We start from the raw sequence: 23,194 nt of genomic DNA, 5'->3' as shown, positions 1-23,194 counted from the left end.
TCAAAGAATTTGAAACTAGCACATGGTGAAAATATGCAAACTCCCCAGGACCCTCGTGATGTGAGGCATCAGAGCTCAAAAGGTTACCGGTACTGTTGCATTAATAAATAACTTATGACTGGTTGTTTTTGGCTGCCAGCAGTTACTTGCTCTGTGGTGAGCCTTTCATGGTTTTTGCTGTTTAGGAAACAAGACCCATCACTTAAAGTTATTTTGTAATACACTACTTTGTTTTTTATGCATTGCACAAAAGGTCTACAGCTATGAATGTGTCCTGGATTTTTGCGGGTGTGCTGACATGGATACATTTGTTTCATCACCTGACATCTCACTAACAGAATATTGGCACATTCTGTTCAAGTACCCCTCTGCCCCATGCTTCTAACAGGAATGCTCTAATTACACATGTGCTTTTTGCACACTCACATCAAGTGCCAAGGGGCCAATATAACTGAGAGAAGTGATTAGGAACATGACAGCAACAACTTGATGATACTATTATTTGTAGCATCCTGTGATGACTTTTTGTCATCTTTTTTGCCTCAGTGTAAACACAATTAGTCCCTCTTTGGTATCGGAACAATGATATGTCGATCATGGGTATGCGCAGTTGTATACGAAGAGCCAAAAATACTGCAAGATCACGTGACGACGTCTCCTCCTGAGCAGCAGCCGGTTGTTTACTGGGTGATGAGGACGCACTGCTGGCCAGCTGTCAAAATCATTAGACAGGAGGAAAACCAGCACAGGTACCACTGGGAAGCACGGCTCTGAACCCGTCGTCACTTAGCGGGCATAGTTTATGTTAAATGTGTTCGTGTTCGGAAGTTTTAGCACTATCTGAATTTAGACAGAGAAACGGGAGAAAGGGGGAGTCCGTTTGCTACAAGCTAGCCGCAAAGAGGCGAGACGGTACAGGAGGTAAGAAGCTCCGCATTCAAAATTAAAGCCAAAATTACAATTAGCCAATTAAATTCGTGAGAAATTAAAGCTGTGTCGCTTGATAAAAGATGGGGAATTTCTGCTGTTAGGGAAAAACAAAACAAAGAAAAAAGCAACTTCATGGTTTTTCTCAAAGAAATCAAAGCTATGATATGCAGTGAGTCGGCTCAAACAATAAGCTAACAGGCTAATATAATTTGGATAGTCTCATGTTCTAACTGTTTTTAACATTAAGGTAAACTAGACCAATTTTTTCCATTTTATTAATTGTTACACTTTTTTGTTCGTTTACTATATATCATTATTCACCGCGCACGCATTTTCGTTTTTGAATTGAGGTAAATGCTTAGTAACGAAAAACCTGATGAACGTGGATTTGACTGATAAAATTGACAACAAAATGTAGCAAGGTTGCCTTGAAAAATAAAGAGAGAATGTGCGAGAAAATAGAGAAAGCCCTTTTCTACCAGAGATGCACTAGATGGTTGTAACTTTATTTTGAAAGTCTTAAGCGGAAGTAAGGTTATTGTTTTAGGAAGAAAACACCGGCTGCTGCTGTTTTGCGTTGACATGTTTTATTTTGACTTTGAGATAGGCAGGGGACTGGCAAGAGAGCTATTAGATCATATCCGTATATAGGTTAATTCTCTAGCCTTAAAAACAACATTTTACAGATTTAATTTAAGAAGAAAAAAAATTCACATCATTATTTATTAGATTTCCAACAAATGTATTTCACAAAGGAGGGAATAACGTGTCATTGAACGTGCTGCTTTTGCTCAGCACAACAGTACCGCGTTTTAGAAACCAAAAAACCAAAATTAAAGATTGTTACGGTGGTCCACTCTAATAATTATATAAAACAATAGACATATTGTGACTACAGCAAACAAAAAAACAAACAAACCCTAAAAGCCCTGCTTGCTTTTGTTACTAGGGACTGTCTGTTATCGTGTTTACCTGCCTGTAGCTCCTCCTGCACTGCTGAACACACATCTTGAATGGAATGCAAGGACAGATAAAACCTTTTTTTGTTGTAATTGCAGAACATGCTGGCATGCTTACATACTTGTTGAGACCAGTAGAATACATGATGTGTACAGATAGATTTCAGTATGATTCATTTCACCTACTAATTCCTGGTCATTTTTCTTCTATAAAAGCTACCCTCCTTGCCATCACGTCTTTGTTGCGCAATGTACAACTGTAAGGCAAAATATAAGAAAGCTTGGAAGCAATTTTGAAATAGTTCTCATGGGAATATTTCTTGATTCTTTTACAAAACAGATCTTCAAAAGCAGGATTCGGCTAACTATTGGTTATGGTTTTTTGGGTCTGTTAATCAAAAGAATATGAAGTGAATGAGGATGCAACTACTTGGTTCATGAACACAATTTTCCTCTGAAATGCAGCGATTTTCCTGAACAATAAACATTTTTGTTACCAACCTTATTTTTTAGCCACCGTTTCCAATGTGGAAAACAAAACAATATGTTTATTTTGTTTTTATGTTATACATTGTCTTTGCCTTACATAATTCATCTGTATTTGTTTTTTTTTTTTTTTTATTGTTTTCTCATGTTTTTAACTAATTGTGAAGCCCTTTGGTCAACTCTGTTGCTTTTAAATGTGCTATAGAAATAAATTAGATGTGATTTGATTTGAATGCTACCGATTTTAAACCAGCTTTGGGGTTGCAGTTACTGAAGCTTGATGTACAGTACTGATTATCTAATGGATAAAAATAACATGGATATGGATTCAGTTCAGTCAAACAATCTAACAGTTGGATATATTGTGCTTGGAAAAATCTTCTGTATATACAGTAGTCAAGTGTTTCTTAACATTGGACAGTTGACCTACTACGCAGTGTACTTTGTTGTTATTTTTATATTTTAGCCTTCTTTTGAAACCACAGGGAGAAAGTCAGTTGAAATCCAGAATATCACCATTGCATGAAAAGATCTCCAAGGGATGCCTGTTTAGTTTTAACTCTCTTTGAATGCTGAATCCTTCTTGTGTTGTGTAATCTTCAGGATCGTTAGCAGAGTTGCATGATACCTGTTGCATTTCGCACATATGGAGATTCACACCACCGTCACCCTTTGCTTTAATGAGGCACAGGCAGCTTAACGCAGCCATGAAGGCAGCTCTATCTCCTCTGTTGTTGAGTGATGAGTCAACAGCTGTGACCTTGTTTGACTCATTGATTGTTAAATTATCATGAGGTAAACAGGTGGTGTGCTGGCCAGGTTGTGCGTGAGGAACAGATGCCTAATGATTGAAGTGAAGCATGTACCTCGCATGCACACAGGCACAAGCAGCTGCCCATTAATGATGATTAATGCAGAATATAATAAGAGTTAATAAGCAGCTCATCATATCAAGTTGTGGTCATGTAATTGAGCTGTAAATTGCACATTCCACACTGACAATACAGAAAGCCACTGATATTCTAAACTGCTTCTCCCATATTCAGACTACTTTTGCAGCCTTATAATTTCTAATTTGGTTTTTATTTTTAAATAATTATTTCCCTTTTAACAGAAGTTAAAGGCTGAACAACCTTCAGCATCCTCCATGCACAATGAAAAAGGTCCATGTCATAGCCTTATAAATTATGTTTCTCCACTTGACTATCTCTGGCAATAAGTGATACCCTGAAAATCAATCACTGGACATTTCTCTGACTGCTGAGAATTTATTTTGGGTATGGACATTGAGGCTGTGGACAGCTACAGGTACCTTGGTGTTCATCTGAACAACAGACTGGACTGGACTCATAACTCAGACGCCCTCTACAGGAAAGGGCAGAGCAGGCTGTACCTGCTGCGGAGACTCAGGTCGTTTGGGGTGGAGGGCCCACTCCTGAAGACCTTCTATGACTCTGTGGTGGCTTCTGCTATCTTTTATGGTGTGGTCTGCTGGGGCGGCAGCATCTCTGCTGGGGACAGGAAGAGACTGAACAGGGTGATCCGAAGGGCCAGCTCTGTTCTAGGATGCCCTCTGGAACCAGTGGAGGTGGTGAGTGACAGGAGAATGGCGGCTAAGCTGTCATCCCTGTTGGACAACGTCTCCCACCCCATGCAGCAGACTGTGACAGCACTGAGCAGCTCCTTCAGTGGGAGACTGCGGCACCCACGGTGTGGGACGGAGAGATTTCGCAGGTCTTTCCTCCCCACTGCTGTCAGACTCTACAACAAAGACTTTAACTGAACAAACACACACATCCACACATGTGCAATAACACTAAGTGCAATAATCTTTTCTGGCATCGTTGTATTTTTACTCAGTTGTATATAGCATTCGTATTCTATTTTTATCTTATTGTATATTTTTATTCTATTTTATTCTACTGTATATAGTATATTATTTTATTCTATTCTGTACAGCTGTGTACTGTATTTATTCTTATTGTATTCTAATTTTTGCGTCATAACTTTTGCACTGTCCACTTCCTGCTGTGACAAAACAAATTTCCCACGTGTGGGACTAATAAAGGTTATCTTATCTTATCTTATCTTATCTTATCTTATTTACTCTCTACTTTACCAATAAGAATTTTCTTCTTCTGGTTCTGTTGGACAGGTTGTTTCAGAGGTTCTCAGAAATTGACAAGGGACTGTAGCACACACAGCCGGTCTTCAGTTCTTGCTGGTTTTGCCCTGTTGCAGCGGCACCATGGCCAACCGTGAAGAGTCCAAGAAGATGAATGGCAATTCTGGTGACTCTTCTACCTTTTTGGAAACACCCAAAGTGAGCATGCAGCTTAAAAAAGAGATCTCATTGCTTAATGGAGTCAGTCTGATCGTAGGAAACATGATAGGCTCTGGGATCTTCGTGTCCCCGAAGGGTGTCCTCATTTACAGTGCCTCTTACGGACTCTCACTAGTCATCTGGGCGATTGGAGGTCTGTTCTCAGTAATTGGGGCCCTTTGTTATGCTGAGCTGGGCACCACAATCACCAAATCAGGAGCCTCTTATGCATACATACTGGAGTCATTTGGTGGTTTTATTGCATTTATTCGTTTGTGGACATCTCTGCTGATTATTGAGCCCACGAGCCAGGCAGTCATAGCCATCACATTTGCAAACTACCTGGTGCAGCCGCTCTTTCCAACATGTGAGCCACCGTATGCGGCATCCAGGCTCATTGCTGCAGCATGTGTTTGTAAGTACTTTAGTTCTGTTTATATCCAACTTCTGTCTGCTCATATCTATCTAGCCTTTTCTGCAGTAGTAAGTGTTCCTCTCTTTCCAGGCCTGCTGACATTCATCAACTCTGCGTATGTAAAGTGGGGCACCCGTGTTCAGGACATTTTCACCTACGCTAAGGTGGCAGCCCTGATCGTCATTATAGTCACTGGCATCGTCAAGCTATGCCAAGGTGAGTGGTGACGACAGTACTCACCTTTTCATGTAGTTTGGAAATTATGATTAAATAACATCCACAGACAGATGATCCCTTGGCTTTAGTGCTTGTTGGAGGTTTTCTAGGTGTCAGGAAAATTAATTTTGTTTTGGACGCATAATTCATGGAATGTCTATTTGTCAGTTAGGAACTTTTAAATCAGGACTTCAGTCCTGAATTATCAGTGCAGCTGAAGAAAGTTAACAGTGTAGCTGTAAACCCATTCTTGAAATAGTACAGAACTTTCATAAAAATGAATGTATCCTCCAGGTTTTAAAGCAAACCCAATGCAAAAGCAGTCTTGGAACTCATTGGATAGTTCTCTAGTTTACCTGGTCAGGCCAACAACTATTTATGGAGTCTTCAAGTAAAGTCAAGATGTCTTCCTCTTCTCTGTGGTGGTCATCGCCTGCAAATGCACACTATTAAAAAAACAAGTTAAAAAAAAAATCTAAATCATCAGATGGCAGCCACCAGTCTCAAGTCCTTCTTTTGATCAGTACAAAGACTGATTAACTTCATCCACACAAAGTCTACTGTAATGTGTTTGGTGAACAAACCCAAACTATAAACAGAAACGAGAATCCTTCCAGTTCCAAAGAAAAAGTCAATTAATGATAAGGTCTGTATAATCATATTGATATGCATTAATCCTGATTAATGGATTGCTTTAGATTGTTATTATTTCTGAAGGTCAGCAGTGCCTTCAGAAATAATAACACTTCTGCTTAGGAGTAAAGCAGAGATCTTTGCATGAAAGTTTATGACAAATTGACTCTGGATATTGCTTCAGTAAACATTTTCCTAAGGACTTTATGGTCTTAATCGCAAGTTCAATGTCGTAATGAGTATGGTATAAAATTTTGAAAATTACAGGTTCATTTAGAATAAAGTGAGTGATAAAGCAGGGGCTACCTCAAGTCAGCTACTAATTACCATACGAATGTGTCCTCAGAATCCTTTTATAACTGCTTGGTGCTACAAACCAAACTGAAATCTCGGGAACCATCAACATACTTCTCGCCAGAACACCTAATGCTGTGTATCTGTGGCATCTTATCACTGTTAATTTAATTTAAGACAAAAAAAAAATTAAATGAATGAGAGGTAAAACTTGAGGGGGTAGGGACAAATAAGTAAATACTTCAGCCTACTCCTTTTCAAACAAATAATGGAATGATATTTTGTAATGATTGTGAAGGCACATGTTTGAAATGTTTGAAATAAAAATGAACTGAACTGAACTGAACTGAATGCAATGAGATTTCACAGACTGTTGCTTTGATTGTCATGTTTCCATTTTAGGCTACACAGGCAACTTCGAATCATCCTTTCAGGGATCATCTACCGACCCCGGTGACATTGCATTGGCGCTGTACTCTGCCCTGTTCTCTTACTCTGGCTGGGACACTCTCAACTTTGTAACTGAGGAGATCAAAAGTCCTGAAAAGTACATTTTCTTTTCAGTGTTTTTTTTTTTTTTTTAATAATATTATTATTATTTTCCTCAGTAGAAAAGATGTGACAAAAATACTCAGCCTGATCAAATACCCCGTTTTTCCAGGAACCTGCCCATGGCGATTGCCATCTCTATGCCGATTGTCACCATTATTTACATCCTCACTAATGTTGCCTATTATGCTGTTCTGGATGTCAGTGCTATACTGGCCAGTGATGCAGTTGCAGTGGTGAGTAAACAAACTGAAAAGTAGCTAATGAAATGGAAAACTATGCTTGTGTTTGAGTTTAAGTTGTTGAACCAGTTTCTGTTTACTGCTTAGACGTTTGCTGATCACACGCTTGGTGTAATGAGCTGGACCATTCCCATTGCTGTGGCTTTGTCCTGCTATGGAGGCCTCAATGCATCTATTATAGCTGCATCCAGGTAGAACAAACAAATATGCAATGATTTAAGAAGTGCAATAAATATACTGTGGTGATTTCTTTTTTTTATGAAATGGTATCCTTTGTGTCCAGGTTGTTCTTTGTGGGATCTCGTGAGGGTCACCTTCCAGATGCTCTGTCCATGATCCATATACAGAGATTCACTCCGATTCCTGCTCTGATCTTCAATGTATGTAAATAGAAATTCAGATTATAGTGGTGGAAGAAACTCCTACTTAATAACAGCTCACTGGGAATCCTGTGATTACTACTCCTTGATTGCATTATTGAAACTCAAGGGTGTCAGTTTCATTTCTTGTGTTGGGAAATAAAAGGATATAATACAAACTGCTATCATAGGCCGTAAACCATAAGGGGCCCTTGGCACACTTGTTCTATTGTACTTGCTCAAACTATGACACAAACTCAGATTCTGGTGTCATTTTCCCCGTCTGCTGTCCAGTGTGTCATGTCACTGATCTACCTGACAGTGGAAGACGTCTTCCAGCTTATCAATTACTACAGCTTTAGCTACTGGTTCTTCATGGGGCTGTCCATCGCTGGCCAGATCTACCTCCGCATGAAGGAGCCAGACAGACCCAGACCTCTTAAGGTATCTCAGGTTTTCCATGTTCAGTTTGAATATAATGCATGTAATGTTAGAATGTGGGTGACTCATTTTAATTATATGTAATTATAGTATTAAAAGTAATGAAACAGATTTAATTTGGTTTTATTTAATGCTTTAGAAAAAAAAAACAGCTTCTACACACACTTTTCTGCTTTGCCAACATTAGGCTGAATGTTTCACTAATAAGTAAAGTTACAGTAACTGGATGGATGTTATGCTGAGGTATGAAGAATGTCACAGTGTAGGTTTACTCATATAAAATCCAAAATAATAATGATGAAGCAAATATTTTCATACTATGTTTTTATTTAGGAGGATCTGTTTTTGAACTCGTGACTCTCTCTGCAGCTCTCATTATTATACCCGGTGGTGTTCTGCCTCTGTACCATTTTCCTGGTGGCAGTTCCTCTCTACAGCGACACCATCAACTCCCTGATCGGCATTGCCATTGCCCTGTCTGGTGTTCCAGTCTACTTCCTGGGTGTCTACCTGCCAGAGTCCAAACGACCACCTGTCATCACTAAGCTGCTGCGTGAGTGCACTACATGGGAAGCAAGAAGGATTTGTCATTTTCACTTAACTTCACCTGAGTCAACTAACCAACATGGTGTTGTCTGTTTTCTGCAGGTTCTCTGACTGACTTCACCCAGTACACCTGCTTCTGTGTGCTGACTGAGATGGACAAAAGTCAATAGACTGTTACACTTTAAAACCCAGGAGTTTGTGCATCCTCACAGCCAACAGATGTGGCCTTCAGCTGTATAAAACAAACAAAGATTTTTGTTCTGGGAAAACATTTCAAGGTGCAGTAGAGAGGTGGTTATGCAGTTTATTTATTATTAATCCTTATTAAGTTTAGCAGGTAATTTTATATACTATATGCCTTTTAAACAGTATATGCCTTTGAGACTTCACTGGTGCTATGAACATGACTGCAGGGACCAGAGCATAATGCAGGTTAATATTCTCTCCTGGGTTCTAACTAAAAGGTGTGTGTTTAACATTGATCTAAACTATTGGTCTTATTTATTTTCTAATGAAGAAGGGGAGAAAATACTACTGCTGCTATTTGAGGACAGTGACTCATCCCTGTAATGTCATTGCCTTTATTTACTCTTGGCCTCATTGCTTGCAGTTTCTTGCTGTTTTTTTTTTTTTTTTTTCAACCAACATAACATGTTTTCCATGTGTTGAATTCAGTGACTCTTGAGTGTTTCAAGCTGACCAGCTGAGGTGGGTTTAGTGTAATTCACCCTGTTTCACAGTATGAGATGCTGTAAGCCTTTTTTTTTTTTTTTTTTTTTTTTTTTTTTAAACCCACTGTTGTTATTTTTGAAACACATAACTAATATGCACTATTTCTTTTTGTTCTTAATCATGTCCACACAGACACTTTGTTCATTCCACATCTTTAGTCCAGTTGTGGAACTTCTGCACATCCTGTCTCCTAAAGTAAACTATGCTCCAGACATCTTGTATCTCAAAATCTTCATTTCATCTCAAAAGAGAACCTTTTAGTTTCAGATTTGTGCCTTGGTCAGATTTGGAGCTTTAGTTTTAGTCCAGTCTGCTAGCTGTTGTTGTATGCACGTAGCTGCTTTATGGCTTTTGAAAATTGTCTGTAAAATTCCATAATTATTATTTTAAATGATCTGTCCTGTCAAAACCTGACTGCAAATGAGAAAAGTTGCAGAAAAAACAGCTAGTCTAGCTGGCTTACCTGGGACATTCTGAGTAAACATCACAGAGCGATCACTGTTATTGATTTGCTGCACAGCAATGGCCATCATCTTAAGCAAGATGTAGCGAATTGTGGAATTATATGTAGAAATATGTGTGACTTGGCAAGGTAGATGTTTTATAATAGAGGTTGCTTTGTTTTTTTTTTACAGGGCGATATGGATAAAAGAAGCTCAATTGATCAGTCTAATTCTGAGTACATCAAATACTGCTGTTTAGTCAAAGCGGTTCCTGTCTCAGAGGTATGATCCTGAGACTGGTTTTATCCCAGGAATATAAAGGGTGTGTCTGTGTATGTGACATCTTTTGCCTGGCTTGAAAAACACCGGGAACATTTCATAAGCAAAGCATTCAGTCTGTTCAGGGTCTTCCATTTTGAAACTAGACTAAATGTTCAGCAGACGTCCTGCTGTTTCATCTGCTCTGTGCAGCTTGAAGTTAGTTTCATTAAGATTGATTAGCATTTTTAGTTAAATTTTCAGTGGGCCTGATCAGCTCCAGCAGCTGCACAGGAGTCCAATCCTGTTGTGCCCTGTTTAGTCTCATAGCTATTTTTGACTCACTGCATTTTAACATTAAACCACATGTTTTCGACTAGCAAATGTAAGTAACTAAAAGCAAAATGAGAAATTGAGTGAAGCAGGACAAAAATTACAGGATGAGCATTAGATATACATTCTTTAGTATTTTAAACCATCTGTTTTTACTTGATTTCTAATCCAGATGTTTATAATTGCACTACAGTATAGTGGCTGTTCATTTGGAGACTTTTCTAAGCAATCAAAATGACTGTCAGGAATTTTCGAACAAGTTATCATAATATATAGTTATTAATCATTATTTTGAATCAACAACATTACATTTATGGCGCAGAACAAAAGCACAAACGGTCATGTTTATTTTCAAAGCTTCCAGGTGTTATCAGGATACTTTTACATGAATTTATGAACTGTCATAAAATGTTATGCATGCTACATGTAGTCTGCTACACGTAGCATTCATAAGATGGGATTTCTTTCTTGGCTTATATTCCGTCTAGTCTCAGCTACACAACATACAGAGTAAAAGGTTATTTTTGGAAAGGGAAGTAGAAAGCTTTCTTAGCAACTGGGGTAATTGATCTAAATTATATTTGTCTCCACTGTCATTGTCATCATCATCATTGATGTCATGTTCACCATGGTAGTCGAGCTATTGGAACATTTGCCTCAGGTGGTGCTGCATGAGCTGTACAATTCTGATCTAATGAACTATGGGTATTGTATTGATTCTGTTCTACTACTGAGCTCATCTTACTGCTGCTTTCCTCCCTTTGGTGAGAACTACAGTGATGTTGTATTGGTGGGTATATTGTTGGCAAACAACTACGTGGTCCAAACCAGCTTCGCTCATGGCCTTGTTTCATACACTTTGCTGCTTACATTTTTATTCAAGTTGTTTGTTTATTTTTTAATACATGTTTCTGTGACACAGTGAAAAGCAGTCATGAGCAATTCATTCATTTATTCATTCAAGACTTTTAATGGCAAATAAATACATTTTTTGGCATTAGTGACACTTAAACCAAAACCTTTGACCACAGCTGTTTCACCTGTGTGCAACAAAACCTACCTCAGCTGTTCCAGCTTGTATAAAATTGCAGCTCACTTAGATTTGGTATGCTGAAAACGCTGAAGTGACAAGCTGGATTGTGAGACTTTATAACGATGACACAGTGTACAAGAACATCTACTGGATATGAGATCCAAACTGAAACACAGGTGCAACAGTTGGTATGAGATAAAGAAAGAGTCATACTGCTGTACATATAAATAAACTGTTTGCCTCTAAAATGCTGCATAATACACAGTTAACCATGAAGTTTTCTTCATAGTTAACTGTGGGAGTAGTTGGATTATGATTTGAAGCTGAAGTCTTTCCTGTGGCCAGGTACCTGTTCCTCAGGTAGGGTGAAGGGTGCTGCATGATGTCAACAAACAGCACTTCTTGCTTACCAAACCTGAAAGATTTTAACAAAAAACAGCCAAAATGACAAATGGCAGCATAATCTATGATGAGATGAAACAAAAAAAAAAAAAAAAAAGCACTTTTCTTTCACTTTTTGCAGATTGCAGCTGTACTTGAGATCAAATACATTTTATTTATATAGCAGTAAAACACAACAACGGTCATCTCAAAGCACTTTATAGTGTGAGGTTAAGACACCTCGACAATCAGTTGTGCAAACATAGCCAGACCATGCAAAGGTATTTTAATCTGAAAATAAATTTGGTTCACATGTCCAGAAATTGTTAAAAAAAAAAAACATAACAAAACAAAGAAACATTTCCAGTTTTTAAATGACAAGAATGTGGTGAGAAAACAGTAATACGTGATTCTGTTATTAACATCAAGGGTGATACGGCTCACATATTTTGGTACATGAGCTGCATCTCTATTTTCAGCAAGTTAACCACAAGATCACAGTAATGCCACCAAGTTTTTGTATGAACTTGTTCTATTGTTGCTTGCACTTACAATAATTCAGTAATCCTATATTAATATTAATATGTATACTATACTTAAATACCCCAAATGTTCTTCAAATAAGATAAGACAAAAACACTATTTATTCCAAAACGTAAGAAAATACCTTGTTACAGCAGCCAGTTTAAGAGAAAGTACAAAAAACTGAAATCCTCAAATCTATGTATTGTATGTACTGTGTATTTAATTGGATGACAGTGTTGAAATATAACATCTAGAAGCAGAACTATATAATGCAAGAAATGCAGTTATAGTATAAGAATACAAAATACAATGCAAACTCCTTGTGTTTGAAGATACTGGCATGTGTCTAATGGAATAGTCATTGCTAGATATTTGCATGGGAGTACTGAAAAGATAAACAGATTACCTAAGTGTAAATTTAAAAAAAATAAAAATAAAAAAACTGTTTCCATAGACTGTATGCACACATACCTTTTTTCTGCCAAGATAAATTATAAGAGCAAAACTGCTGATCATAGATACAGCACAGCCTACATATCGAATAGCAGTGAGTTCCAGGGGCTGGCACACTGATCGAGGCTTCAGGTCCTACAAGTGGACAGTGCAATGAGCAGAAAAAGGTCTTCATACACAAAAAAAAAAAAAAAAAGCAACACAACCCCCCCCCCGTAAGGCTACGGTGTAACCTTGGTTCTCTTAGTCAGAGACTCTCTCCACACCGTTACATATTCCATATGTACAGGGTAACTCTGTAAGACACCCTGCGAGGAGACAGTGCAACTGAACCGCTGAGAGTGAAAGTGCTGGGAGTCAGTGACCACGCACCAACAGGCACACCACCCTGGTCAGGGCTTCGCAGACGCAAAGCCTGAGCCAAGGGGTGGAGGCAGCAGTCTGCAGACCCCAGACTGGCCTGAATCAGTCATGCAGGACTGCAAGTGATTGGCCGATTAAGGTCAGCCCGGGAACCGCAAAGCAGACCGCCAGGGAGCGCAGCACACCGAGCTGCCAAGTAGCTGCCCCAGCACTGTCACTACAGCTTCAAGAGTGAACTCGCAAACGAGACACTCGAGGTCAGACACAAAGTCCCAGCTCACTGGGTGTCCCCGTGCTGGCCATGTAAGCCCGTGACACACAGGCAAAGCACCAGACAGGGAACCAGCATAGCAGGCTAGGGAGCTCTCACTCACTGGCTGAAGTTACACTAGGCTGGAGAACTGTCACTCGCCCCAGCGAGGTCAGACTGGCATGAAAGCCAGCAAACACGGGCAATACGCCTGGGGAACACAACCTACCAAGCCACTCGTGCACAGCAGCTGGCTATCGCCGTGACCGAAATCCGCGATGACGCTCCAGTCGGGAAGTCGTAGCCACCGGCTGGAGTTGCCAAGTCACAACAGATCCCCGCCTGGCACTAGGCAGTGACACAGTGCCAGGGGAAAAGAGCCTTTCGCAGCATCTCGGCCACTCAGTGGATGGCCGAGGTAGGACGAGGCCCAGGGCCTGTCCCAGGAGCTGAGCAGCCAACCTGCATCATCCACGACAGGGGAGGGGCTGGTGGCTCAGGCCATTGAGGGCCCAAGTGAGGAGCGACCCAAGGTTCGCCACCAGGGCATAGCAGCCACTCTGAGCCATCCGTAGACAGGGGGCCAGCAAGAGTGGGCCTGACGAGACACTGGCGGACAGTCAAGGGTCAAGTGTCAGCTCACTCAGGGGAACACAGCCCGCAGCAGCAGTACAGCTGCAAAGATGAAGGGCCAAGGCAGGGATGCGACCTGAAGGGTCCATCCACACAGCCACGGCGCCGCCCAGCTGTCCACAGACGGAGGTGCGGTCTAGCCCACTGAAGGCCAAGCGGGGACTTAACCCAAAGGTCTGCCCCAGGGCTGAGCGGTCGCTAGCACTGTGTGCAGACAGGGGAGCAGCAAGAGTGAACTTCAAACAAGACACTCGTGCACAGCGCTGCAGGCTGGAGAACACTCACTTGCCGGCTGAAGAATCAAACACAGCAAGGTCCAGCTCGCGTGTAAACCGGCAAATGCAGGGAATACTCCAGGGGAACACAGCCAGGAGTTGCAGCAGCTGACATGCCAGAGAAAATCCGTCTAAAATAGGCTGGAGAATGCTCACTCGCTGCAGCGAGGTCCAACTGGCGCGTAAGTCGGCAACTGCGGGCAACACGCCAGGGGAAGACAGCCTGGAGCTACAGTGAAGCCAGGGAAGTGACTCACCATGGGTGTCAGCTCACTGAGTGGGCCCTGCTGGCCACGTAGACTCGCAACAGTTGGGCAATCTCCCAGACAGAGAGCCAGCGCCGCAGGCCGGAGAACTGTCAACTGGTGGCCGAGCCAACTGGCGCATAAACTGGTGAAGCGCGGGCAATATGCCAGGGGAACACAGCCTTCAGCAGTCCTGGCCACGAGGCCCAACTCAAAAGATGTCAGGAGGGAGGAGGGTGGCTGGAGTACAGCTGAGCCTAAGCTCCGAGGTCCTACCCGCCTCAACTGAACACGGCTGTCTCCACACGCCTGTATAGGCCCCTCAGCACAGCGAGGTGGCTGCAGGGTAGACAGGCAGTCCCATGAGGCAACTCTGGTCGTCTGACTGGAGCCAAGCGTCATAAGCATCAACCTCCTGACAATCAACCTCCACCAGCCCAGGCCTCACAGAGGCGGGGCCATGGGAGGGAACACTGTGGGAGGGCCCCGGAATCAGGCAACCCAGACATGGGTTCACCCGTCCGGGACACACTCCAGTGGCAGCCAGATGGGAAGGAAGCTTCTTCAACATCCACCTCACGATAATCAACCTCCACCGGCTCAGGCCTCACAGAGGCGGAGCCATGGGAGGGAACACTGCAGCCATCATCCCCATTTTAGCCTGCTCTCCTTAGAGGCACAGATGGGGGAGGCTCACCATGTCCCCACCCTGCCTGCAGCTGTTGTGTCAAGCTCCATCCCTATAAAGCGAGCGACAAAATGGCCACCAGCAGGGCAGCAGTTACCCTCACGCCCTTGTAGGGCATGCTGCCCTGCACATGAGGGCCCGAAGGGGTATCCAGAGGGACCAGGGGCAGGGCTAAAGGCTACTACTCCCACCATGGCAGCAACCAACTGCGGGAAGGGGACCATAAATGCTGGGGGGCAGGGCACTCAACTGCCTGCAACCAGACCAATCAGGCAGCAGCAGCACCTGAGATAGGAGGCGCTATGGCTGCGTGATAGCATCAACTTTGAGGTCCGCTCTATTAGACAGGACCCCAGGAAGGGCAAGTTGCCACAACTGGCATGCTCCAATCAAGAGCTGAAGGGACCCATCTCGCCCAACACTGTGCCTAGGGACCAGCAGGGAGCAGACCAGGGAGAGGTGGGCAACACCGAAGGAGAGGATGGAAACCTCTTCAACATCTGCCGCTTGATAGTCAACCTCCACTGCTTGATAGTCAACCTCCACTGGCCCAGGCCTCAGAGGTGGAGCCATGGGAGGGATGCTGTGGGAGGGGCCAGCAGTGAATCAGCAGCAGGTGTTGGAGGGGACCCAGCTCATGGTCACACCGGGCGTGCCGGAGTGTCTTAAAGAAATATCCACACGCCATGACCAAGGGGGGGGGGGGTCGTACCCCGTACATATGGAATATGTAACGGTGTGGAGAGATAGTCTCGATATGCTAGAGAACATCTATTTTATACATCTTTAAAACGACTTAGTACTTATAAGCAACATCTCATTACTGTTTTTATTGTTGTATGAAAAACGGTGTCTTACCACCAGGACAGTGAAGTAAGCTGTATGGTTACACAGACACACAGTGTGGTTTTCCCCTTTCTGTTGTGTCTCACATCCATCATTTGACCAGTTCACCTGCAGAGAATCTGCAGCAGGAAAATATAAATCAGTTAAAGCTCATTGGTGGGAATTATGGGAAAGAAAATGGGAAATACAGATAGATAATAATTAATAATGTCAAATACAGTGGCTTGCAAAAGTATTGGCCCCCCTTGAACTTTTGTAATGTGACAACATTTTGTCACATTATAGCCACAAACATGAATCAATTGCATTGGAATTCCACATGAAAGACCAACAGAAAGTGGTGCACACGTGAGAAGTGGATTGAAAATCATACATGATTCCAAACATTTTTTACAAATAAATAACTGAAAAGTGGGGTGTGTGTGTGTAATAATTCAGCCTTCTGAGTCAACACTTTATAGAACCACCTTTTGCTGCAAAGACTGATTTATTTAGTCTTTTAGGGTCTGTCTCTACCAGCTTTGCACATCTAGAGACTGAAATCTTTGCCCATTCTTCTTTGCAAAACAGCTCCAGCTCAGTCAGATTAGATGGACAGCGTTTGTGAACAGCAGTTTCCAGATCTTGCCACAGATTCTTGATTGGATTTAGATCTGGACTTTGACTGGGCAATTCTAACACATGGATGTGTTTTGTTTTAAACCATTCCATTGTTGCCCTGGCTTTATGTTTAGGGTTGTTGTCCTGCTGGAAGGTGAACCTCCGCCCCAGTCTCAAGTCTTTTGCAGACTTCAAGAGATTTCCTTCCAAGATTGCCCTGTATTTGGCTCCATCCATCTTCCCATCAACTCTGACCAGCTTCCTGTCCCTGCTGAAGAGAAGCACCCCCAGAGCATGATGCTGCCACCACCATATTTGACAGTGTGGATGGTGCGTTCAGAGTGATGTGCAGTGTTAGTTTTCCGCCACACAGTGTTTTGCATTTTGGCCAAAAAGTTCCATTTTGGTCTCATCTGACCAGAGCACCTTCTTCCACATGTTTGCTGTGTCCCCCACATGGCTTGTGGGGGACACAACACCTTGTATGTGAGGAGCAGGATTTTGAATTCAATTCTGGATTTAACAGGAAGCCAATGAAGGGAAGCCAATACAGGAGAAATATGCTCTCTCTTTCTAGTCCCTGTCAGGACTCTTGCTGCAGCATTTTGGATTAGCTGAAGGCTTTTCAGGGAGTTTTTTGCACATCCTGATAATAACGAATTGCAGTAGTCCAGCCTGGAAGTAATAAAAGCATGAACTAGTTTTTCAGCGTCACTCTTAGACAGGATATTTGTAACTTCAGAGATGTTGCGCAAATGGAAGAAAGCAGTCTTACATATTTGTTTAATGTGCGTTGAAGGACATGTCCTGGTCAAAAATGACTCCAAGGTTCCTCACAGCATTACTGGAGGCCAAGGTAATGCCATCCAGAGTAACAATCTGGTTAGATACCATATTTCTAAGCTTTTCAGGGCCGAGTACAATAACCTCAGTTTTATCTGAATTAAGCAGAAAGTTGGCGGCCATCCAGGTCTTTATGTCTTTAAGACATTCCTGCAGTTGAACTAATTGGTGTGTTATCTGGCTTCATGGACAGATAGAGCTGGGTGTCATCTGCATAGCAGTGAAAATGTATGCTATGTCTTCTAATAATATTGCCTAGGGCAAGCATGTATAATGTAAACAGAATTGGTCCTAGCACTGAACCCTGTGGAACACCATAATTGACCTTAGTATGTGAAGAGGACTCTCCATTTACATGTACAAATTGGAGTCTATTAGATAGATATGATACAAACCACTGCAGTGCAGTACCTGTAATACCTACAGCATGTTCTAATCGCTCTAATAGGATATTATGGTCAACAGTATCGAACGATGCACTGAGATCTAGTATAGTTGTCCTATGGACAGATTCCCCCACCTGAGCTGTAGATCTCTGCAGCTCGTCCAGAGTCACCATGGGCCTCTTGGCTGCATTTCTGATCAGCGCTCTCCTTGTTCGGCCTGTGAGTTTAGGTGGACGGCCTTGTCTTGGTAGGTTTACAGTTGTGCCATACTCCTTCCATTTCTGAATGATGGCTTGAACAGTGCTCCGTGGGATGTTCAAGGCTTGGGAAATCTTTTTGTAGCCTAACCCTGCTTTAAATTTCTCAATAACTTTATCCCTGACCTGTCTGGTGTTCTTTGGACTTCATGGTGTTGTTGCTCCCAATATTCTCTGAGGCCGTCACAGAGCAGCTGTATTTGTACTGACATTAGATTACACACAGGTGCGCTGTATGTAGTCATTAGCACTCATCAGGCAATGTCTATGGGCAACTGACTGCACTCAGACCAAAGGGGGCTGAATAATTACGCACACCCCACCCTGCAGTTATTTATTTGTAAAAAAAATGTTTGGAATCATGTATGATTTTCGTTCCACTTCTCATGTGTACACCACTTTGGAATTCCACGTGAAAGACCAATACAATGCAACTGATTCATGTTTGTGGCTGTAATGTGACAAAATGTGAAAAAGTTCAAGGGGGCCGAATACTTTTGCAAACCTCTGTATGCATGGCCACTAAAGGATTCCAACCTTTTCTAGTGTCCCAAGAAACACATGTCCTTAAATAGCTTTCCTGAAATAAAGAGGGAACAAAGATGTGAGCTGCAGACATCTCCCAATAAGAAGTTGCATATATCGCATTTGTTGGACATATTTACATTTTAGTTCCTTTAAAGTTGTTTCCTATTTGCTGCATACATAATCTGGCTTACTGTGTATCGCCATAATGCTAAAGAATGTTTAGATCACAGTTAACATAAAAACAGGGAGTTTCATGTGTCACCGTGACTACTTCACAGAAACTATGCACATTAAGACCGCAGTCTATTTTTGCTACACATGGTTTCTGTGCTTGTTGCACCTTTGAGGTCAACAGGCTGATATTACAGAACTTAACAGCATTTTGCTTTTGTTTTCTGCACCTAAGCCATATTTGTCACCCTGAGTGTTTACTGATATTTGCACTGCAGCACATTGCAGTCAATTCAGCAGTTACTATTTGGTACAGTAAGTGTCAGTTTAAGGAAGTAGCTTTAAGTAATATAAAGTGGGTGGGGAGCGTACTGATACAGGCTAAACGCCACAGAAACACACAAACTTACAGATACGGCTTCATGGTAAAAATCTATCCTAATGGGTTCAGGCAGATTTCTGATGATCTCGTTCTCCACCGTGATTTCCACCACATCATTGATAGGCTTGGCAGTTTTGTGAGCCTCCTGAAACAAACACACACAACTTGACCTTCATCTTACACAATGCAGCATAAATATTTGCACACAAAGCAACAAAAGTATTCCAGATAGAATCGCAAATGTGAACACTGGAAAAAATTGCAGGCTGACAGCTAAATAAGGTCACCTGAAATCCTGTCATATGTGCCTATATCGACTGAAGGCAAACAGCCTTACCTGTAACAGGGAGATGTTCTTGAAGAAAGTGAAGGCTACATTGTTAACATTTTTCGCAGCTTGTTTTAAGGCAGCAGGGAGGTGGACAGTGATATTGGACTTGACAGGTCTACCAGCAATGGCCTGGAAAAGACAGCACATATAAGAACTGTGAGTTTTTACAATGTAAGCAAAACCTGCTTCACTCTGCAGCTCTGCTTGTGGCTCTGCTTTGAGATTGTTGGGTTACTAAATGACTCTATTTTAGGGTCGTTTAGAGGGAAAAAAAAGTCAGCTTTCAACACCATCCTGTAATCGTCAGTAGAATGCTGCCATCAGTCACTTTTATGTGACTAACCTCCCACCCTATTTTCTGTACTACATCACTTCTCCCCTCTACTTGCATGAATACTCTAGGTTATTCAAAAATGTGCTGTAAAGTAAGTCTGGATTAAAAATGGAAGCACACAGTCTCAGATGCAAAGAAGGTTTTTTGCTAATGTCAGCAGTGCAAACTCTAAAAATATGAATCTTCATCCCAGTCGTATGACTGAAAGTGAAACCTCACTTCTGCAGATGTGTGATTCAGGTGAAACCTACAGAAACCTAATAATTGGATTTAAGAGGTGATATTACTCTGTAGAGCGGGACATTTTTGTGTGTCTAAGGAGGAAAGGTTGCATTTCATCACAGCCTGAGCACTAAAGAAAGCAAAGGTAAGGCTAACTTCATTCTTCACTCCTCCAGTTTTTAAACTCATTACTACACCAAATAATAACTGACACTACTGAGTGTACACAAATCCAAAACCTGACATGTTTTCTGCCCTCTGTGTTCCTCTTAACCTATAAAAATATATCTGTGTGCCACAGTGGGCGACATAAATGAATTACAATGAACTGCAAATGTTTTTTTGAAAAATAATTGAAATTTAATAAATTTCATTTTGTTTCAGTATAGTTTATTACAAATAAAATTTTGTTCAATTTTATCGTTTTTATAATGTAGCTATAATTAAATGAGATTGTAAGATGAGGTAGTTCAGAACAGTAACACTGCAATACAACAGCTGACACACTATCACAAAGAGCATCCACTCTCTAAAAATAAATCATCAAAGCCTTCTCACACTGGTTGGTTTGAAAAAGAAAAGGTTAATCTGAAGACAAGTCTCTTTAACTTTTGTGTGTTTGTCTTACAGGTGATGTGACGCTGTGGCCTTTGAAATCTTCCTTCATCTCCACATCAGATTTGTGAGCGTATGGAGGCTCAGCACACCTGGACATAAACATCAGGCACAGCCATGATTATAAGTTTGTCATGTTTCATTTGAATGGAGCAATATTACATCAGACAGCTAATGTCTTCACTCCTCGTTTGTAATCAAAGTTTGTGTACTTCAGGAAGGATCAAGTCTACAACATCCTGCCATGATATCCCTGCAATAAACTGGTGCATGTGAGGAAAAGAGAGGAAATTACTTGTTGGGGCCGGATTCCCGTTTCGCCTGTTCACATAATTCTGCTGCAAAAACAGAAAAGAAGAGAAAGTTCTGATTCTGACATGCTGCACTTGATAACAGAAATCTGAAATGCTGGTTCAGCAAAGCTAAATATGAACAACATTACAGACAAACTGAGTTATTGGAACAAATAAAACAGTACAGAACATCAATTTTATTTTTTGCTAAATATATTTCATTCACAGATTTTCTATCAAGAATATGCTGACACAATATGTGTAATCTTCCTTACTGTAGTTGGTGGAATGTGCTTGAAAGTTGTACGCCATCCGTGTTTTGTCGGTGATGAAATCATGATTAATCTCGGTATTGAGGATGCCGTAGTCTGCTTCTTGTGTGTTTGGGCCATCACTCAGGTCAGTGCAGCAGGAATCCTGCAGGCTTGCAGGTGAGCACAGAATAAGCTTCTTCTCTCCTACCTGAACATCACAACAGGAAAAACAAAAACAAAAAACAGAAATTATCATAATAATCTTGAATTTAGCTAGTGTAGTGTATGCAGTGTACAGAACATCATATAAATTTTACATTTTGTTATATGGCTTTTAGAATGTGGTGGTGGTATATTATTATACACATGTGCTTTTTCCACATCTTTCATTTAACTACCTCACGCTCATTTTTAGTTGAGTTCTCCTGAACTTTAATGTTATTGAGTAAAATAATGGGTGTCAAATGATGAAACAAAAAAAAAATAGCATTTAGAACCCACACTTAAATTTAAAAATTGTTATCACTTACTGTCAGCATTAACTGGTCCAGCAGTGGCTCCCAGTCCAGACAGAACTTGATGTCCTCCCCTGACTCAAGTCCAAGGTGCTTGAAGGTAATCACTTCAGATCTCCTACACTGGGCTGTGATCTGCCCGTTGATGGACAGAAAGCTCTCATTGGCTGAAATGGAGATTCCTTTACAGCCAGTAGAGATGTTGAGGTTCAGGCTCAGGGGGTTGTTGCCATGGTGCCATGTGCCGCAAAAGTTCCAGTCCAGGTCATTGTCATTGTTACTGGAAACTGTTAAAATATAGCACACAGTATTAAAAAAAAAAAAATTCAACTTATGTGGCAGTGGTGTGATCTCTGGCTCTGCTGCAGTGGAGGGGCAGTGCCATGGAGGCTTTGGGCCAGGTGGAAGGAATCACACTGCTGAACTCTGCTGAACTGTTTGTTCTTTAATGATGCTGGGGACCTGCAGTGGAGCGTGGATCCAACTGGAAAGCTGGCCATGGAGAAATCAAAGGTGCTGAGCTGGAAGCATTGTGTGTGCCATAACATTAAAGAGACAAACAAACAGTTACACTACACTGTGTGGGTCCGAGTCTGAATTGGATAAGCAGAAGATCAATAGATGGATGGACTTTTAACATGGCACTGCAGGAGTTTACATTACAGTCTTTCAGATCAGAGTTTACAAGCACAGATGTGATTCATCAGTAAATAAGTTCACTGAAGCCGGTGTGTACTGTGCTTTAAGCTAATAATTAATAGCTCTTATATAAGTGAAAGAGTATAGGTGAAAGTGGAAACTCTAATTCTCACACCTCAAACTAAATTATTTATTTAGTTTGAGATGCTCACAAACTAAATAGCGGTTACACAGAGAAAAAGTTAGTAAATGCTCCTATTTTTTTATGTTTCTAAGTGAATATTCCTACACACAGCAGCATACAACAACGTATAATGTATGACACAGCACAGCATGAATACAGCACACATGTATGAACAAACTATCACAAAGTGTGGTTCCTGTGTGGTGATCTTACCAGTGGAGAGGATGATTAAGAAGCGCACTATGTTCTCCATCAGCCAGGGTTCTGTTGCTCACACCTGTTCTGTAGAAATGAAAAAAAGTTTTTACACAAACCTATAATTCACTATTTAGTATGGAAGAAAACATTAATTCAGTATACTCCACCATTAAAAATCTGTCACTAAAGTGTACTGTAAGCTTACACTCATAAGCGCAAAACACATAACCAAACAGAAATAGCTTGAACATATTCATCTAAGCTCCCACTGCGGGACTAACAAATACTGCATCTGTGGCCATGCAGAGTTGGGTTGTGTATGCGTAACAGTGTGAATGTGTTGTAAGAAATGGAAGACAGGAAGACAGAAACCTGTTGAACCACAGACAAAACAAACAGATGACTAAAAAGACCTTTGGGTCTGAATGTTTAAATAATACAGAGCAATGAGCACAAGTTCATTTACTGAGCTACCTTACATTTCTGACAATATAGCACTCTAGATGATGAGCCTTAATTTGTCACCGCAATGTTACACGTACATGTTACATCCAGTGAAGTTGGACCTACGGTGGCCCCTAGAGACAAAGC

At 41.4% G+C, this 23,194-nt stretch overlaps 2 protein-coding genes across 6 annotated transcripts; one reads left to right on the top strand and one right to left on the bottom strand.

The window, feature by feature from the left end:
- Window positions 1-617: 617 nt before the first annotated feature.
- On the top strand, window positions 618-12,756 carry slc7a6 (solute carrier family 7 member 6). Of its 2 annotated transcripts, none has more exons than XM_086304358.1 (10): window positions 618-749; window positions 4,531-5,113; window positions 5,204-5,329; window positions 6,659-6,803; window positions 6,918-7,041; window positions 7,135-7,238; window positions 7,331-7,427; window positions 7,701-7,850; window positions 8,217-8,400; window positions 8,496-12,756. In XM_086304358.1, the coding sequence occupies exons 2-10, from the start codon at window positions 4,624-4,626 to the stop codon at window positions 8,561-8,563; spliced, it is 1,488 nt and encodes a 495-aa protein (XP_086160484.1). In that variant the 5' UTR covers window positions 618-749; window positions 4,531-4,623; the 3' UTR covers window positions 8,564-12,756. The 2 variants fall into 2 exon arrangements, with proteins under 2 accessions (XP_086160484.1, XP_086160401.1); XM_086304275.1 differs by having other exon boundaries at window positions 681-921.
- On the bottom strand, window positions 11,020-22,958 carry LOC147338569 (adhesion G protein-coupled receptor G1-like). Of its 4 annotated transcripts, none has more exons than XM_086304569.1 (12): window positions 22,809-22,925; window positions 22,619-22,682; window positions 21,598-21,869; window positions 21,089-21,275; window positions 20,816-20,858; window positions 20,534-20,612; window positions 19,356-19,478; window positions 19,047-19,163; window positions 18,475-18,517; window positions 15,864-15,970; window positions 12,570-12,686; window positions 11,020-11,607 (listed from the first exon to the last, which is right to left on the bottom strand). In XM_086304569.1, the coding sequence occupies exons 2-12, from the start codon at window positions 22,656-22,658 to the stop codon at window positions 11,599-11,601; spliced, it is 1,137 nt and encodes a 378-aa protein (XP_086160695.1). In that variant the 5' UTR covers window positions 22,659-22,682; window positions 22,809-22,925; the 3' UTR covers window positions 11,020-11,598. The 4 variants fall into 4 exon arrangements, with proteins under 4 accessions (XP_086160695.1, XP_086160784.1, XP_086160618.1 ...); XM_086304658.1 differs by having other exon boundaries at window positions 22,771-22,921; XM_086304492.1 differs by having other exon boundaries at window positions 11,021-11,607; window positions 22,619-22,687; window positions 22,809-22,958.
- Between the last annotated feature and the right edge of the window lie 236 nt (window positions 22,959-23,194).

Source organism: Aulonocara sp. 'chitande type north' Nkhata Bay, linkage group LG1, assembly GCF_057382095.1.
Source record: "Aulonocara sp. 'chitande type north' Nkhata Bay isolate Kocher_YH1m ecotype deep benthic linkage group LG1, A_spYH_male_GT1.1, whole genome shotgun sequence".
Classification (NCBI taxonomy): domain Eukaryota; kingdom Metazoa; phylum Chordata; class Actinopteri; order Cichliformes; family Cichlidae; genus Aulonocara; species Aulonocara sp. 'chitande type north' Nkhata Bay.
The sequence above is the reverse complement of the archived record's forward strand: the minus strand, read 5'-3'. Positions and strand labels throughout refer to the sequence as shown.

Bases quoted from the DNA above. Each gene is read 5' to 3' on its own strand.
- slc7a6 (XM_086304358.1), top strand. From the start codon at position 4,624: ATGGCCAACCGTGAAGAGTCCAAGAAGATGAATGGCAATTCTGGTGAC. The intron at 7,239-7,330 runs GTAGAACAAACA...CTTTGTGTCCAG, and splicing joins TCTATTATAGCTGCATCCAG to GTTGTTCTTTGTGGGATCTC. The intron at 8,401-8,495 runs GTGAGTGCACTA...TGTTTTCTGCAG, and splicing joins TGTCATCACTAAGCTGCTGC to GTTCTCTGACTGACTTCACC.
- LOC147338569 (XM_086304492.1), bottom strand. From the start codon at position 22,658: ATGGAGAACATAGTGCGCTTCTTAATCATCCTCTCCACTG. The intron at 21,276-21,597 runs GTAAGTGATAAC...TGTGATGTTCAG, and splicing joins TGGACCAGTTAATGCTGACA to GTAGGAGAGAAGAAGCTTAT. The intron at 19,164-19,355 runs GTAAGGCTGTTT...TGTTTGTTTCAG, and splicing joins AGAACATCTCCCTGTTACAG to GAGGCTCACAAAACTGCCAA.